The 15,094-nt window shown below is 39.4% G+C and overlaps 3 protein-coding genes across 4 annotated transcripts; 1 reads left to right on the top strand and 2 right to left on the bottom strand.

Annotated features, from left to right (window-relative positions):
- Positions 1 to 1,697: 1,697 nt before the first annotated feature.
- ldhbb (lactate dehydrogenase Bb) lies at positions 1,698 to 6,577 on the top strand. Of its 2 annotated transcripts, none has more exons than XM_022216995.2 (8): positions 1,698 to 1,970; positions 2,305 to 2,441; positions 2,896 to 3,013; positions 3,173 to 3,346; positions 3,442 to 3,615; positions 3,762 to 3,879; positions 4,381 to 4,504; positions 6,070 to 6,577. In XM_022216995.2, exons 1-8 carry the CDS (start codon positions 1,916 to 1,918, stop codon positions 6,235 to 6,237), a joined length of 1,068 nt encoding a protein of 355 aa, XP_022072687.1. In that variant the 5' UTR covers positions 1,698 to 1,915; the 3' UTR covers positions 6,238 to 6,577. The 2 variants fall into 2 exon arrangements, with proteins under 2 accessions (XP_022072687.1, XP_051807838.1); XM_051951878.1 differs by lacking the exon at positions 1,698 to 1,970 and adding an exon at positions 2,041 to 2,056.
- A 189-nt stretch (positions 6,578 to 6,766) lies between these two features.
- On the bottom strand, positions 6,767 to 9,131 carry LOC127535094 (spexin prohormone 1-like). The gene is made up of 4 exons (XM_051952085.1): positions 9,066 to 9,131; positions 8,909 to 8,954; positions 8,756 to 8,815; positions 6,767 to 7,579 (listed from the first exon to the last, which is right to left on the bottom strand). Exons 1-4 carry the CDS (start codon positions 9,126 to 9,128, stop codon positions 7,467 to 7,469), a joined length of 282 nt encoding a protein of 93 aa, XP_051808045.1. The 5' UTR covers positions 9,129 to 9,131; the 3' UTR covers positions 6,767 to 7,466.
- Positions 9,132 to 11,525: 2,394 nt separating this feature from the next.
- Positions 11,526 to 14,888, bottom strand: golt1bb (golgi transport 1Bb). The gene is made up of 5 exons (XM_022216993.2): positions 14,740 to 14,888; positions 13,388 to 13,479; positions 13,099 to 13,277; positions 12,939 to 13,020; positions 11,526 to 12,121 (listed from the first exon to the last, which is right to left on the bottom strand). Exons 1-5 carry the CDS (start codon positions 14,762 to 14,764, stop codon positions 12,083 to 12,085), a joined length of 417 nt encoding a protein of 138 aa, XP_022072685.1. The 5' UTR covers positions 14,765 to 14,888; the 3' UTR covers positions 11,526 to 12,082.
- Between the last annotated feature and the right edge of the window lie 206 nt (positions 14,889 to 15,094).

Raw genomic sequence — 15,094 nt, 5'->3', positions numbered from 1 at the left:
GGAGAGGCTTAGTCAATTAAATCCAGTAGGCTGCAGCCTGACAGCACAGCAGGAAGAGGAGCAAGCACACGGGACAGCACACCCACGGTGAGTCTCACTGTAGCTTTGGACAAAGGACAAGGAGTTGTTCTTAAAGTAGCTGGACCTTCAAGACAACAGGTGAACAGCCATGTTTTCACGTTGTGTAGATTTGAGAAATTTGACAGAGGCAGAAAGTATTGAACTGACTTTGTTTTTTGTGGGGGTTTTTTGCAATGTATTTATAAACTGTTATGCTTAGCTTATCATTTGGTGACAAAAGTAAAATTGTCCAACTTTTTTTGTATCAAGTAATAGCAGCTGAGCACAATCAGCTTTCATTTGCGTTCACTCTTCATCTTTTCTTCACTGCTTGTGCTCACTTGGGCGTTTTTCAGTCTTTTTTAGCCAAAACACGCCTCCAAGTCACATTTACTCTTGTAATCTGCTTATCTGTAATATATAAGTGGGTGTGCTTACAGTTGTTTTCGCAGTGGATGTTGACAGTTTTGTCTCATTTCCAGATGCACAGGCAGAAACATCATCGAAAGTACATTTTTTTGGATAACTTGTTTTTTTTCAAGAAATGCAAATTATGTTTAGAAGTTATAAACAAATCTCAGATGCAACAATAAACTGGCTCACCTGCAGGTTATTTAAAATGTATTTGTTCTGGGACTAATAAGAAAGATAAGACAAAAGAAAAAAATCAGTATTGCCCCCATGCTAAGCAATCATTTTAAAATAGAACTTTAAACTGTACAGCTCAATATGTGGCTTTATACTAAATATGCAAACTGCCTCTAGTTGTATTACTATCTATGCAGCATATTAAAACTATTTAATGTCCTTACTTCTCCCGTTCAAGTTCTTTCAGCTGCACAAACATTTGTGAAGTTGCTACACAGGTGTCTTGTCCACAGTATTGGAATGAAAAAGCAACTTTGTGATGATATTTTGCTTTCATGAAGGTACCAAGTGTGATTTGTGGAAACAAAAAAACTGCTGTCCCTCTGGTGACCTTGGATGTTAAGCCACCTTGTTATCTACTCATGCTTGCATGTTTGGATCGCACAGAGTTTTGTGGTGGTAATCCAGTTTCACTCGGGGATAACGAACGGACACTCTCACCAACGCATTTTCAGTAGCAGTGCATTTTCTGTGCCTCATACTTACTTTTTCAGTTATGTAGATAATGTCTTAGCTCAAGCATAGGTTTCAGTGCCGCATGTGTAGTACGGTTTTTACAGTGTGTGTGCAGCATATAATTCTTTAACCATTTCCAAATGTATCATTCAGATTCTGTTACTGCCTGGTATTATTTACCAATGGCAACATTATAGCTGTAAAGTCTGTAGCTTACTATGCTAAGCCCTTTGAGATGGCTTCTGTTGTGAATATGCACAAATGAATTGAGATAAAATTGAATTGAATTACAGCTGTAATATGGACCTATGAGAAAATGCTACTAAGTCTGTTTCCAAAAATATATAGCTAATGTTTAAAAATAGAAATCAGTCTCTAAAGAACAATAACAGTTGTTCTTCCTATTACATACAACGTTGATGTTCATCTGCAGTGCAGGTGCAGCAGATGGAAGCAGTGTTAAGGGATTACAGTAACTCCTTAACAGTCTGCAGTCAGTCAGTCAAGTTTGGCATCCGATTATAGTGCACCGTCCTCCATTTAGGGAGGAGGGTGGAGGGAGAGGAGCTCTGTGCAGCTCACAGCTCCTCCATCCAGCCCTGAGTCACATGCGCTCTGTGCTACTGCTGCAGCTGACTGGATACCTGCCCTGACTGTCTGGATCGCACAAACAGTGACTGTAGGAGGTGTTGTGGATGCAGGGGGTACGCAGCTCGGTGGCAACGCCCCTTAGGTTTCCATTCAGTTTGCCATGCTGATTACATGGTGGTATTTATACCTCACAGCTCGGAGCTTCGTCGAACAATGCAAGTATTGCTGCTGTTTTTGTGCCTCACTGTATGTCGTTTCAAGGTGAACTCTGCAGAGAGATCATGTGTGGGACAGTGCTGAGGTAGTGTGATTCCATTTGTTCTTGTCATGGATTGAGATGTCAGAGGATGCTTTTATTAGGGCTGCTAGGATAAATGTCAGGCTCTGTAATCCCTCTACACTCTGACCGAATGCAGTATTTATGAAGTTTGTGCACGCGAGGCTGCACACAGGACTGTTTGCTTCTGTTGTGTCTGTGTGAAATGTTCTTGGTGTGTCAACAGCCTGACCATTAACATTCTTCCATTTCTTTTTATTTGCATTCTTTAGCACTGAAGATGGCTTCAATCCTGCAGAAGCTGATCACTCCGCTGTTCAGTGGTCCTCCTGAGCCCCCTAGGAATAAAGTGACAGTGGTAGGCGTGGGCCAGGTTGGCATGGCCTGTGCTGTCAGTATCCTGCTCAGGGTAAGAGCCCCACTGGTTCTGCCTCTGCTTAGATTACCTTCCTGCCTGCTGGTGTCACAGAGTGGGGAATTACCCAGGTCTGGATTACTGATCTCTCGATGTCTGATCTGGGTATTATCCCCTCACTGTCCTTGTTAAGGAGGAAACTAACTACTGCACTTTAACTGGGCTTTTGTTCCTCAGCTGACATTTAGGCAACAAGTTTACCTTACTGATAGGCTTCAGAGTGAGAAATCCCTTTAACTAAACTTTAACACCCATTATACTGTGTGTTGTTTTATCTGAACTGATTTTTAGGAAGTTTTGAGATTGAGTCATCCACGATTATAGCCATTAGGATTAAAATAAACGGTTCTAAGTTGAAGGTATTTCAAGTGTTAGCCCCATTTGCAAAAGGCAGTTATGCTGTTGAATGTGTGTGCTGTGAATGTTCTGATCTTCCTGATGTGTGCAGGAGCTGGCTGATGAGCTGGCCCTGGTAGATGTGATGGAGGACAAGCTGAAAGGAGAGATGATGGACCTGCAACACGGCAGCCTCTTCCTCAAAACCCCCAAAATAGTAGCAGACAAAGGCAGGTTTATACCTGAAACATGCCATGAAACTCAATCTTATGACTCCATTTTAATTCCAGCATTTCCAAAGTTCTGCTGACTGGAACTCTTCGAATCTGGAAGTGAGGAAAAGTCTTTTTGCTGTTGTGACAAATTGAATTCTCTTTCTTTTACCCCAGACTACTCAGTCACAGCTAACTCCCGCATCGTCGTGGTGACAGCTGGAGTCCGTCAGCAGGAGGGGGAGAGCAGGCTGAACCTCGTCCAGAGAAACGTCAACATCTTTAAGCACATCGTCCCGCAAATTGTCAGATATAGTCCTGACTGCATCATCATTGTTGTTTCAAATCCAGGTACTGTCTGCCACTCTTCATTCCGTTTCTTCCTCTCAGACATGAAGCCATGCAGTGTTTCCCTTTTAAACGTCGTTAAAATCGCTCTCTAACAGTGGATGTGCTGACCTATGTCACCTGGAAACTGAGCGGCCTTCCCAAGCACCGCGTCATCGGGAGCGGCACCAACTTGGACTCCGCACGCTTCCGTTTCCTGATGGCCGACAAACTGGGGATTCACCCCAGCAGCTTCAACGGATGGATCCTAGGAGAGCATGGAGACACCAGTGGTGAGGAGTTTCTGCTTTGTCGGCCCTTTAAACTAAACCGCCTGTGAGCAAACAAACAGAAAGAATCACAGTGCGGTATTGTGATGGATAATGTAGGCCGTGTGTGGTACATGGATGAAGGTTGACCTTTTCAACATGTGTGTTAGTGCCTGTGTGGAGTGGAACAAACGTGGCTGGAGTCAACCTGCAGCTTCTAAACCCGAATATCGGCACCGACTGTGACGACGAGAACTGGAAAGAGACCCACAAGATGGTGGTGGACAGGTAAGGCCCCTTCATCTGCTGTATTTTTGCTTTGCTGATTAAATCTTTTGAGTTTTTTTAATGACCTCTTTGAAAATGACCAACGCCAAAATAAGAAGCCAGTATGATAAAATTAGTCAAATAATGTCGTACAGACTTGTCTGTACTTTACACAGACAATCATGTGAGAATTATGGCCTGTCCATTTAATCTATATTGCCAGCCAGTGACACAAAAAGTATTAAATTAACTGCTTGAAAGTAAGACTTTTTCTAGAAATTACATTTGTAAGATTTCCTTATATTTAGACATTCAACATTGCCCCTCTGCCTAAATGTCAGACTCTGTTGTTGTCACTGCTGCCACCGTTTCTTTCATCAGAAAAGTCTGGGTTTTTTAGAGTGTTGTTGAGTCCTAAGAGTTTATTTTTATCTCTTCACATCATTGCTTTAAGACAAGTCAAATTTAGTAAAACAGCTCCACTGTCCAAGCATACCTAAAGCCTTGTGTCGTGTCCCTTAGTGCCTATGAGGTGATCAAACTGAAGGGTTACACCAACTGGGCCATCGGTCTGAGTGTAGCTGATCTGACAGAGAGCCTCATCAGGAACATGAACAGGATTCATCCCGTCTCCACCATGGTGAAGGTAAAGGATGTTCATTCATTCTTTGATCCACATTGCACACAACCCAACAGCTTAGTCATTTTTAGTACATTCCAGATGCAGAAGGAGAAATCTGAAGTATATAATCCAGTTTACGTTCTAGTTTTAGTTTTATTTTGAAACGTTCCAATTCTCTTTTATGATAACAGAGCTAAAACAATTCGCCAACAAAAATGTATTAAATACAATCACAAATTATTTTTGATAATCAGTTTGACGGTTTGTTGCTTTGTGGTTGTATTAAATGAAAGGAATATCATTGGGGTTTGTATTCTTCATGGCACAATGCACCTTGAGTGAGACAATATTTGGTTGATTTATTAGTAAAAAAAAAAAAAATGTTGTCATCTATGACCCTAAGTTACTTCAACGTAAGGCTGCAGCTTAAAAGTACAAAATAGAAGAAAGAAATTTTCAGAGTGGCCTTTTATTGTGGGCAGTCTAAGGCACACCTGTGCACTAATCATGGTGTCTAATCAGCATCTTGATATGGCACACCTGTGAGGTGGGATGGATTATCTCAGCAAAGGAGAAGTGCTCACTGTCACAGATTTAGACAGATTTGTGAACAATATTTGAGAGAAATGGTGATATTGTGTATGTGGAAAAAGTTTTAAATCTTTGAGTTCATCTCATAAAAAATGGGAGCAAAAAAAAGTGTTGCTTTGATATTTTTGTTGAGTGTAAATCAGTTCGATTATGCACCATGATTATATGGAAGGGTCTGAGATCATTGGAATAATTTCCATAATTAATACCACTGTAGGGTCTCAGTCTTAATACTCAATAAAATCAGGTAAAGGATTCACTTATTGTCAGCAAAATTCTTCCACAGAGTCCTGACTTCTCCAACTTAATGCTCAGTCGTCTCTCAAATCAAAGCACAAGGAATCAACCTGCATGCAACACCGTCTGGGCAAGCGACTGACACCATAAATAAACAGTTTAGCTTTTATACAGGCACATAAACAAGCTACAATACCATGGAAATTTACTGAGTACATTGGGTTATATGAGTTCACAGTCACACAGTTATACAGTAGTTTGAAGTTATTAAGAAGATTTAATCATAACATTATTAGAATTTATAACATTTACATATATATTTAAGCGATTTTTTTGGCCTTTGTTGTCGTGAACAGTGGAGAGACAGAGACATGAAACATGGGGAGAAGAGTGGGGGAAAGACATGCAGTAAATGGGTCGAATTCAAGCCCACGACTGCTGCATCAGGAACTACAGCCTCTGTTTAGGGGTCGCCCACTGAACCTGTTGAGCGACAGGGGCATCCAATTTACATCATTTTTTGAAGATTTTTTTTAATCCATCTTGACCCTATATATAAACTTGTTTGACTAATTTGTGAAGCCAGTCATTTTCTGTCTCTCTCTTTTTTTTTTTTTACTTGATAGCACTAGTTCCCACTTTCACTTTTCCCATTTTGGACATAATAACTTCAACATTTGCAATTCAGATCCAGTGTAGCACTTGTTTTTTTGCCTGTGACTGTATATCCACATACAGACCATGTGGTTCTGCACCAACAGGACATGTATGGGATCAGTGAAGAGGTGTACCTGAGTCTGCCCTGCGTGCTGAACAGCGGAGGAGTGGCCAGCGTGGTCAACATGAACCTGACGGATGACGAGGTGGCCCAACTGCAGGCCAGTGCCAACACACTGTGGGACATCCAGAAGGACCTGCAGTCTGTCTAACTGACCAGAGGGGGGGCGCCATAGCAGCATGTCCCTGACTGCTAATCACCTTCAGTAACTTCACTCTGCATTCGCTGCATACCAGACAGCTCCACCGTCCTCACCTTCAACCCACTGCCCTCTGTAGCTTCTCGGGTGTTGAGGGGTTTAAAACCCACCAGAATTAGCTGTAGCCGTCAGTCTGCACACTTGTACTCGCTGGAGAGAAAACCAAAGGGGACATAGACTGAGAGAGAAACGCTGTGATCATTTGTCTTCGGCTGTGTAGCACTGTGGGACCATGTGTCACTCATGTTGCTTTGACGTGTAATAAAGCAAGTTTGTCGGTGCTTGAACAAGACATGCATTGTTTCAGTTATTAAGTAGTCAAGGGACAAAATACTGCGGGATAATTCTGTGGAGCAGAAAAGTACTGTACTGTAGACACCCATCATACATTAAGCAACCAGTTTAATGAAACATTCAAGACCGAATGAAGATAAAATGATGTAAATTCTAAAATACAGCCCAACTTCTTCTGTGGATCGATAATTTGTGTCAATCGATGAAATCTGTCTTTTTTTTTTCTATGTACTTATTTTTCTTGATCTAAAATCCTTTCTAATGACACTATTTTATTGGATGGATTTACCTTTAATGCTTGTGCTGCCCTACATACAACACACATTTCCGTTTTTCCTGCCTGTGTCATTTTATCAACAGAAGTGAAACTTAATCTCCTCTAAATCTCAGCTGCTTACCTCTGACTGACCCAGACATGACTCTCTCAGTGACCCCCCTGTGGACAGTGTGTTGATGTATGACCGAACATTATCCCGCCTGGTGTTAATCACTCAGTGGTGTGAATGAGTGTATCACAAAGTTGTTGCTCGAAGCATTTTTTAAAAATAGTCCTGTGAGAAGTGGAACTGTGAAAGGAAATCCCCACACGGTTCACACTGAAAACTGCTAGCTACCATCAGGAACAAGCGAGACACTAATGTGAATCCCAATGGAACAACAGCTTGCAGCCGAGGCATTTCATTTATACAGCATATTTAATTTTAAGTAAATGCAAACGACAACACATAATGAAAAATGTAATCGATATAATGAAATGCAACAACTACATAGCACAGTCTCTGATAACTTTCACAAATAGTTTAGATTCAGCTTTTGGTTGTCCCGGTAATCTGGATTGTCTCCACCTGAGGAAGAAAACAAAGATGTTGAAACTGCTAAGACAGTGGTCAGACGGAGCGGTGGTGAGTTTTACCTTCTTCCACAGCTTGCTGCAGGAGCTCCAGAAGAATTAAAGAAGTCAGAGGTGATCCCAGTCCATCACTGCTCCGGTTGGGAGTCTCTGCAAGGAAGCATTTCGAAAAGAAATAAGGTTAAGTAGATTACATGTGTAGATAAATGTGTCACTTTTGAAAGCAAATTTTGGTGAGATTAATACTTGGTATCAAACAGATGTCATGAAAGATTTTAGGTACCACTTTCACAAGGAAACAGTGTTAAACAATTAATGCAACTAGTTGCTTTATGAGTTTATTATCCCTTTTTAATGAAAAAGGTACTAATACTTTGTAGATCATTTGCAGTATGTCACTCATATGAAAAGAAATCTGTGTGTGTTTTTTTCTTTGTGCATCGTGATGCTCAGCAAAGAGGAAATTTTGTTCATTCACAAAATGATCACATCACAAGTTAGAAGTGTGCTCTTACATAGAAAAGACAACATACAGATCAACATTTGTTATGTAGGAGTTTGTTTACTTTATACCATCAGTCTGTGCAAAAAAAAATCCACAACTGAAGCACTCATTCACCATTCTTCCACCATGTAATCCAAAAAGTATCCGCATTGTGAAAATGGAAGAGCTGCACCAACAGAAGCAGGACCTCATTTGGTGCCATTCATCTAGTTGTGCTGAAGGAAACTGCATGTAACATCGTGAATTTTAAAAATGGGATTTGATGATGATGCCAGAAAACTACTCCCAGTTCAGCTCCCTCTGATAAAAGAGCAGACAAACATTACTATTCTCTGTCCCTGGCATTTTTTCTTCAGGTGAAAGTACTGAAAGTCTTTCTGCTTTGCTTACTGAGTAGTTGGCAACACTGAGTTGAAGTTAACAACTACGTATTTGGGTCTTTAGATCATAAAGACACTGATCATCGCTTGCAGTAATCAGAACAACTTTTGGGTTGAATTGTTGAGCTATTGCTCTAAACAATATTAATAAGTCGTCAATTCAGCAAGGAAATCTGCTAATAAGCTTTCAAATAAGTAATGAGCAAGTCTTCTGTTTTAACATGGAAAAACAAATATTTATAACTGACCAGAAGGTACTGAAAATTAATTTACCACTTTGAAAAGTCATTAGTTAACTGTATTAGTAAACAATTAACAATTAGATAGTCATACAAGCTTTTAAGTCCAAGTATGTAATTGTTTTTGTTTGAATTGGGAGCTGAAACTATATTTGTTTTAATCATATTATATTACTAGAGCTGCATCACATATTAGACATACCCAAATATGAAGTGTCCCCTTCATCTCTGCTGGTGCGCTCCAATACTGAACGGTGTCGCTCTGTAAAAGACCAACATTCATCACTGTTTTCTCTCAGTTCGACAAAGCAGCTTCAAACCGGGTAATTCTTGGCTGCTGTTAATGTGCTCTTACGTGCTCCTTTGAGGTATAAGATCGCCTGAGGAGTCCAGTTTCTCCTCTGAAAGACGGTGAAGAAAATATTGTTCAAGTTCACCCTGATATTGTCAGAAATGTTCAATAAATTCAGATAAAATACGAATCATCATAATAATTATCAGTTTTGACCCACCTGTGGTGCAGTCCAACACTGCGAAGCCAATGACACCACAAGTAGTATGACTAGAGGAGACATTGTTGAAATCTGCAATGGTATTATCATCATTATTAAATGAAAATAATAACAGAACACACTATTGTAGCATAAAATGCATCCATCTGGTCAAAAATCTAAACTTAAAGTATGTATATAAAGGCAGTATATATACGTTCAAATGATTAAAATCAACATTAAACACACTATAATGTAGTTGCATTAGCAGATTTAAGTATTTATTAATGCATTTAACAACATCAATACCTCCTCCTGTGGCCATTTATACTGCAGGCTGTTATATTTACAAATACTGAATGACAATAGCGTAAAACACAATCATAATAATACAAAATATGTATTCATATGACAAGTTAGAATTGTTGACTGTCCAATTTAATAAACACTTTTCCTTATATCTGCATATTTTTGTTATAGCATTATATTAATCATTTAATAAATGTCTACTTACTCATATTTATTTTTTATTAGTAATGGATTTTTTTAATATATTGTAATGTGTTGTGAAACTTTTGTACAGTGCTGACAAGCTTTAAGTTAACATTCTCAAATATCGCTGAATTCTTGGACAAATAAAGGTAAACTGGCAAAATCTAACAAGAACAACTATTATTATACTAGCCTAAACAATAATAATAATAATTGTAGTTGCTTACCGTCCACTTGTTGTGCTCTCCAGTGGGTTGCAGCCTGTTAAAGTGTTTGATTGGTGCTCCGTCCTCCTCCGTCCGTGTGTCACAGTATTTTAAAAACCACAATAAATCAACCAGCTCCTTATACAGCATCATTGACGAGGGTGATAGGTAGTCTAATTAGCTCACACCTTGTTTTTCAGCTGACACAGTGACAGGTGCTGTTAAAGCTGTCGCTGCACATTCATCACAGACACACGCACGAGATTCAAACTTTTGAGTTTCTCGTGAACAGCAGAGTGTCTTCACAGGGTCACCGCACGAAGACGTCACTGGTGAGATTTTATGAATGAAGCTGACGTGCCAGCGAGTACGTGCGTGAAGGAGGCCTGAAGTGTTGATGCTTTCTATAAAAAGCTGCACGCGTTACTGCACCATGTTTTGTTCTTGTCCTGTAAAAAAGGCTTAGGGTTTATTTTCATATAAAATTTCACAGAAATAACAAACAAGTGTTTCTTGAAGAAGAGTTAACTCGTGTGAATAGCACAGCATGCAAATTTATGGGAAATATAAAGTTACACCAAGCGTCTGGTTATCTTATGGCTTAAGTTCTCACTAACTAACATGTTTACATCTTGTTTCCTTAAAGTGTCAAAAAATAGAAAGGTACAAACAGCATTGGTCACCTGACAACGAGACTTCAGGGAGGAAATGCAGCCAGCAAGATGTGTCAAACCTTCAATACAACCAAAACCTGTTGTTTTTAGACACTGAAGTGGACAAAGAAAGGTAGTGGTGCCTTCAGAAATTTTTCAAAGGGGTGACCAGACGTAGCCGGTGAAAATCTTAAGGCGGCGCACCAAAACATAAGGCCACGATGGAATTTCAGGAATTCTATTCTGCTGTAGTAGCACAGAGTCTACTATCATGCATCCATCCATCTATACATCCTCATTAGGGTCACAGGGGGGCTGCAGTCTATCCCAGCGGACTTAGGGTGAAGCCAGGGAACTCCCTGGACAGATCACCAGTCTATCTACCAACTATCATATATTAATGTATTTAGTTTTTTCATTTTACAGTTAATGTTGCTAATTATTATCGGCATCTTGACAACACAACAGTAAAATTCTCACTGGCTTGTAAAGCTGGGAGGCTGTCTCATTGTGGGGGGACCTGAGGAATGGCAGAAGTAAATATCTTCATTTCTTGCACAATTTTGAGATGAAACATTTAAGACACATTATGGGGACATGTAAGAGTTTTAGATGTTTGCTGAAAAGGAGGACAAATGTGACCTTTAAACATAATTATCATTCTGTCCATCAAGTATTCATCTTGTGAACACAGCTGCTAATTGTGTGTTGGAAAAACTGTAGATGTGAGTTTGATATAGATTTCTGCATGTGAAGAGTGGAAGCCTGCTGTTTTGGAGCTTAATGGAGCTTGATCAATGGAGTCGTTCTTTAAGTGTTTGTTGGTTGTGCTTTCAACTACTTCTCCCATGAAGCATCAGTAAAAACTGAGAATGAATGATTTACCATTTTACACAGTGCCACTAATGTTACATATGAAGAGTTTATTAATTTTTAAAACTTATTTCTTCTCGTTTAATGACAAAAATCCAGTCCACTGATGAAGGTCAAAGGATGCAGCTTTAAGCATGCAGGAAATCTAAGTGGACCTTAAGGTGAGGGTGTTTTCTTTGGTGTAACAATCATTTCTGAAGTCAGCAAAGAACACTGTATTCTCCGCTGCTGTTGCTGCAAAAAAAAAGCACCCTAAGTTATAAAAGACACACTTTATTTAAAGTATGCACTTAGAAAAGTTACAGTACAACATATCCTAGACAAGCCTCTTACCACAGTGGTTCACGTTTCTGTAACATTTAGCTCAACGTTATTTATTTTCAAAGTACAAAATGAAAGTAACACTTCATAAAGGAACTGAATAAAAATCTCTCTCAGTGACTGTTGAGGCACACGATCCGGAGAAGTGGATGCTGTCAAAGGTTCATAAGTCTCCTCTGAGTTACACCAGTGGTCCCAAGTTATCAGTTCATAAATATCAGACTGGAATGATACATAAACCGGCTTCCAGACATAAAAAAAAACAACAGCAACAATTCTTGGTAACATCCAGTGGCAGTCAGATACAAAACTGTTTCCTTCTGACAGAAGAAACTTCACAATGTCATTCAGTCGAACGTACACAAATATATTTGTGTCTTTTGTGCAGGGAAATGTTTGGATTCTGAAGTGGCAATGATCCAGTTTTATACAGTCACCATTAGAAGCTCTGATAAATACTGAAACTGTTCTCCATTACGTGAACAGCTCCACGTTATACCATAGTGTTGCTCTCGCCAATTTTATCCACCAGCTGCAAGAGATTAAGGGAGAAGTACAGGGTTATTTACAAGAAGGACTGAAGCGGGACTTTGTAGTGATCATTTAAAAAGACAGAAATGTAGAGGATGATGTAAGACGTCTCACGAATAGATGAAGGAATCTCTTAAAAAAATGATGCGGACAGCCAGAAGCCCACAAAGACCCCCAAAGCAAACACCGTTCATTCAATCTACTTCACTGACTCAATGTTGCACTTCCCACCCACCAAGACTGAAACTGATCAGATGTACAGTTGTTGAGAAATATCAGCACACACAGATTCCTTCATTTATTAGTGAGATCAATCTGAAAATTGTTGGATTATTGATTGGTTTAGTCATTATTCTTAAAACAACAACAACAACAACAACAACTGTGGTTTCACCTTCTCAAACGTGAGTATTTAATGAGGTTGTTTAGTCATATTTCATACTTAACTCCATACTGTAACATTTGGACACTTAAGTCGAGAAATAAATGTATACTTCATGCTGGGCTGTGACAAACAGTAGCGGGCATTTTTCACCTACTGTTGACTAAATTGCATAGTGTCTGAATTGGTGGTTTAACAGTGTGTAAATCCACTGTATTTCTGAATGGCAGATATAGGACGATGTTGCAGCTTTTGAAGCCACAACCAAATTGGAAGTTCCTCAATCACATTAACACACATTAAAAAAAGAAAAAAAATTGACAAAATTCTGTCTGTGATGAATTAGATTTGCCAATCAAGTTAAAAATCTCCATTGCATGAAAGCCATTAATATTTTGCGGTGTGTGGTTGGTTGATTGATTGTTGTGATACTCACTGTACTGATCCCCGGTAAGCTGAGCAAAGACCCGAGCACAGGAACTCGTCGGATGAATCCGACTGCCACTGGGAAGAATCCCCTGTTGAAGAGAGTGAGAATGAGAAGAGGCCCAAGAATTCCTTATGATGACAAAGAGATCTTTTCTCTCTGAGCTGACCTGAATAATAGAAAGAACCCGTAGATCTCCAGAACAACTCCAACAATCGGCCAGCCGATCAGAACCACGAGGACTCCTCCCAGGAAGAAGCTGGTGGCTTTTACTTTGTGTCTCTGGAAGAAAAATCTGAAAGTGCGCTCCAGGCCGATGACGAAGGACAAACCAGAGACAAACAGAATCTGCACGGAAATAAACAACATCACAAACAACGTCACAAGTCTGGTGCTTTTCAGGTCGCACAGGAGAGACTTTCACATGGTGTCACAACGTGCACGTTTAATGGACTCACATTTCCAATGGCAAGGAGAGCTTTATCAAAAAACAGCATCATCCCAAAAAAGAGGAAAAACACGCCAAACCCAGTCAGCCCCATGCCAATTTCTGTGGATTTAAAGGAGCAAAGAAGTTGTTCTGTCCACATGGTTACATATCATTCACTGTTGTAAACATGACATTAACTTTAACAAAAAATAAATACATTTTTTTAAAAGCATGGTAAGTTAAGGTTAAATTCCTGCTAGTTTTAATCTTATGCTTTATTCTGGGGTTTTTTTGTTTTATTTTGTTGTGTTTTAACTTATTTTTTCCCCATTTGTTTACATTTGGGTAAATATATGAGTATAAGGCCTCACAAGGGACATTTTGAGTTGAGGGTCAAGTTTTATCAATAACCCCCAGATGTAACCTCTTTGTTTAACAAAACATAAATGAAAAAAAAACACTCGGAATATATTCATCCATCATTCCAATCTGAGATTTTTCTATTTCACAGGATATTAGCAGTAGTGACATTGCTATGTATGTAGTATAAGTATATAGATTCTCTCATCATTAAGTAACTCACGAAAATATTAAACTGTAGAAGGACTTTTTATTTATTTTTTTGTCAGCAATACAGTTGATAGATTTGGTCTGACTATTATTAGCTCTTTGAGGTACTGTGTCATTGAATTTTAGCTTTTTTTATTCCCCAAGGGAATGAATAAAGTATCTATCTATCTATCTATCTATCTATCTATCTATCTATCTATCTGTCTTCCTTCTCCTGGATCACTGATAATAATGTGGAACATGCACGTAGCGTGGAAACACAGTGGGATAACCTTATTTTGCCTAGAACACAGTGTCTCAAATTTTAATGTATTTTACTCTAAAATAACTGGAAAATTGGGCAATTTCAGGTTAAAATCTAGAACTGCTGGACTGGTGTAAACCCCCATCTCAACACTGCCTCTGGAGAGCACCATAACACAAATAAAAGCATGGAATTTAGGTTTTATTGTAATTATATACAAGCTTTAAGTCACAGATCATCTCTGAGGATGCAAGACAAAACAGCAGGAACCTGTGAGTGTATACATTCAATTCAACTCAGTTTGCTTTGCTGGTATGAAAGTGTCCAAGAGCAATATTGCCAAAGCAACATAAAACCTTACGTGCCTATAAATGTTCAGTATTTTGAATGCACAGACCGCAGACTGACTCTCCATTGTAAATATTCCTCACTGACGTGTAACGTGACGACGCTCTCAGCCAATCGTGTTGAGCCGTTAGCCTCGAGCTAAACCCGGTTTCACACAAAAACACCGCCGAGACAAAGAACGGCGGGGGAAAATATAGTAATATAGAAACAGTTCTTACTTTGTGAATCCGTAAGTGAAATCATTTTTGGCAGCAGCTGGACAATTTATCAAACTACACAGAGCCCGTAACGACTGTAACTTCCTGCTTTTGATAGCAGGCTAACTAAACTGTTGATGCTACAGCGGAGAAGCTAGCGGTGTGGTACGTCATTACGTCAGCCGGAGCCACGTACTCCAGCAGAGATCGCCTATTTGACAGCTGGCGTGTATGTCAGCAAACAGGCTGCAGATTTCACCCTGTGTTGGAGTGTGATTTGTTCCATTTGGTTAGATTAGCTGTTTATAAAAGGGATATATTAGGCGTCAAAGCTTATTTTACGCTATAAAAATTAGAAAGCTGCTCAACATTATTT

Source organism: Acanthochromis polyacanthus, chromosome 8 (assembly GCF_021347895.1).
Source record: "Acanthochromis polyacanthus isolate Apoly-LR-REF ecotype Palm Island chromosome 8, KAUST_Apoly_ChrSc, whole genome shotgun sequence".
Lineage (NCBI taxonomy): Eukaryota > Metazoa > Chordata > Actinopteri > Pomacentridae > Acanthochromis > Acanthochromis polyacanthus.
This window is presented reverse-complemented; position numbering and strand designations above follow the sequence as displayed.

Excerpts from the sequence above, each read along its gene's own strand:
- LOC127535094 (XM_051952085.1), bottom strand. The coding sequence starts at position 9,128 with ATGTCTCCTCTAGTCATACTACTTGTGGTGTCATTGGCTTCGCAGTGT. Across the intron at positions 8,955-9,065 it reads AGTGTTGGACTGCACCACAG|AGGAGAAACTGGACTCCTCA; the intron begins GTGGGTCAAAAC and ends ACCGTCTTTCAG. Across the intron at positions 7,580-8,755 it reads AGGGGACACTTCATATTTGG|AGACTCCCAACCGGAGCAGT; the intron begins GTATGTCTAATA and ends GCTTCCTTGCAG.
- golt1bb (XM_022216993.2), bottom strand. The coding sequence starts at position 14,764 with ATGATTTCACTTACGGATTCACAAA. Across the intron at positions 13,480-14,739 it reads TTCACTTACGGATTCACAAA|AAATTGGCATGGGGCTGACT; the intron begins GTAAGAACTGTT and ends TTAAATCCACAG. Across the intron at positions 13,278-13,387 it reads CTCTCCTTGCCATTGGAAAT|ATTCTGTTTGTCTCTGGTTT; the intron begins GTGAGTCCATTA and ends ATTTCCGTGCAG.
- ldhbb (XM_022216995.2), top strand. The coding sequence starts at position 1,916 with ATGCTGATTACATGGTGGTATTTATACCTCACAGCTCGGAGCTTCGTC. Across the intron at positions 1,971-2,304 it reads TCGGAGCTTCGTCGAACAAT|CACTGAAGATGGCTTCAATC; the intron begins GCAAGTATTGCT and ends TGCATTCTTTAG. Across the intron at positions 2,442-2,895 it reads CTGTCAGTATCCTGCTCAGG|GAGCTGGCTGATGAGCTGGC; the intron begins GTAAGAGCCCCA and ends TGATGTGTGCAG.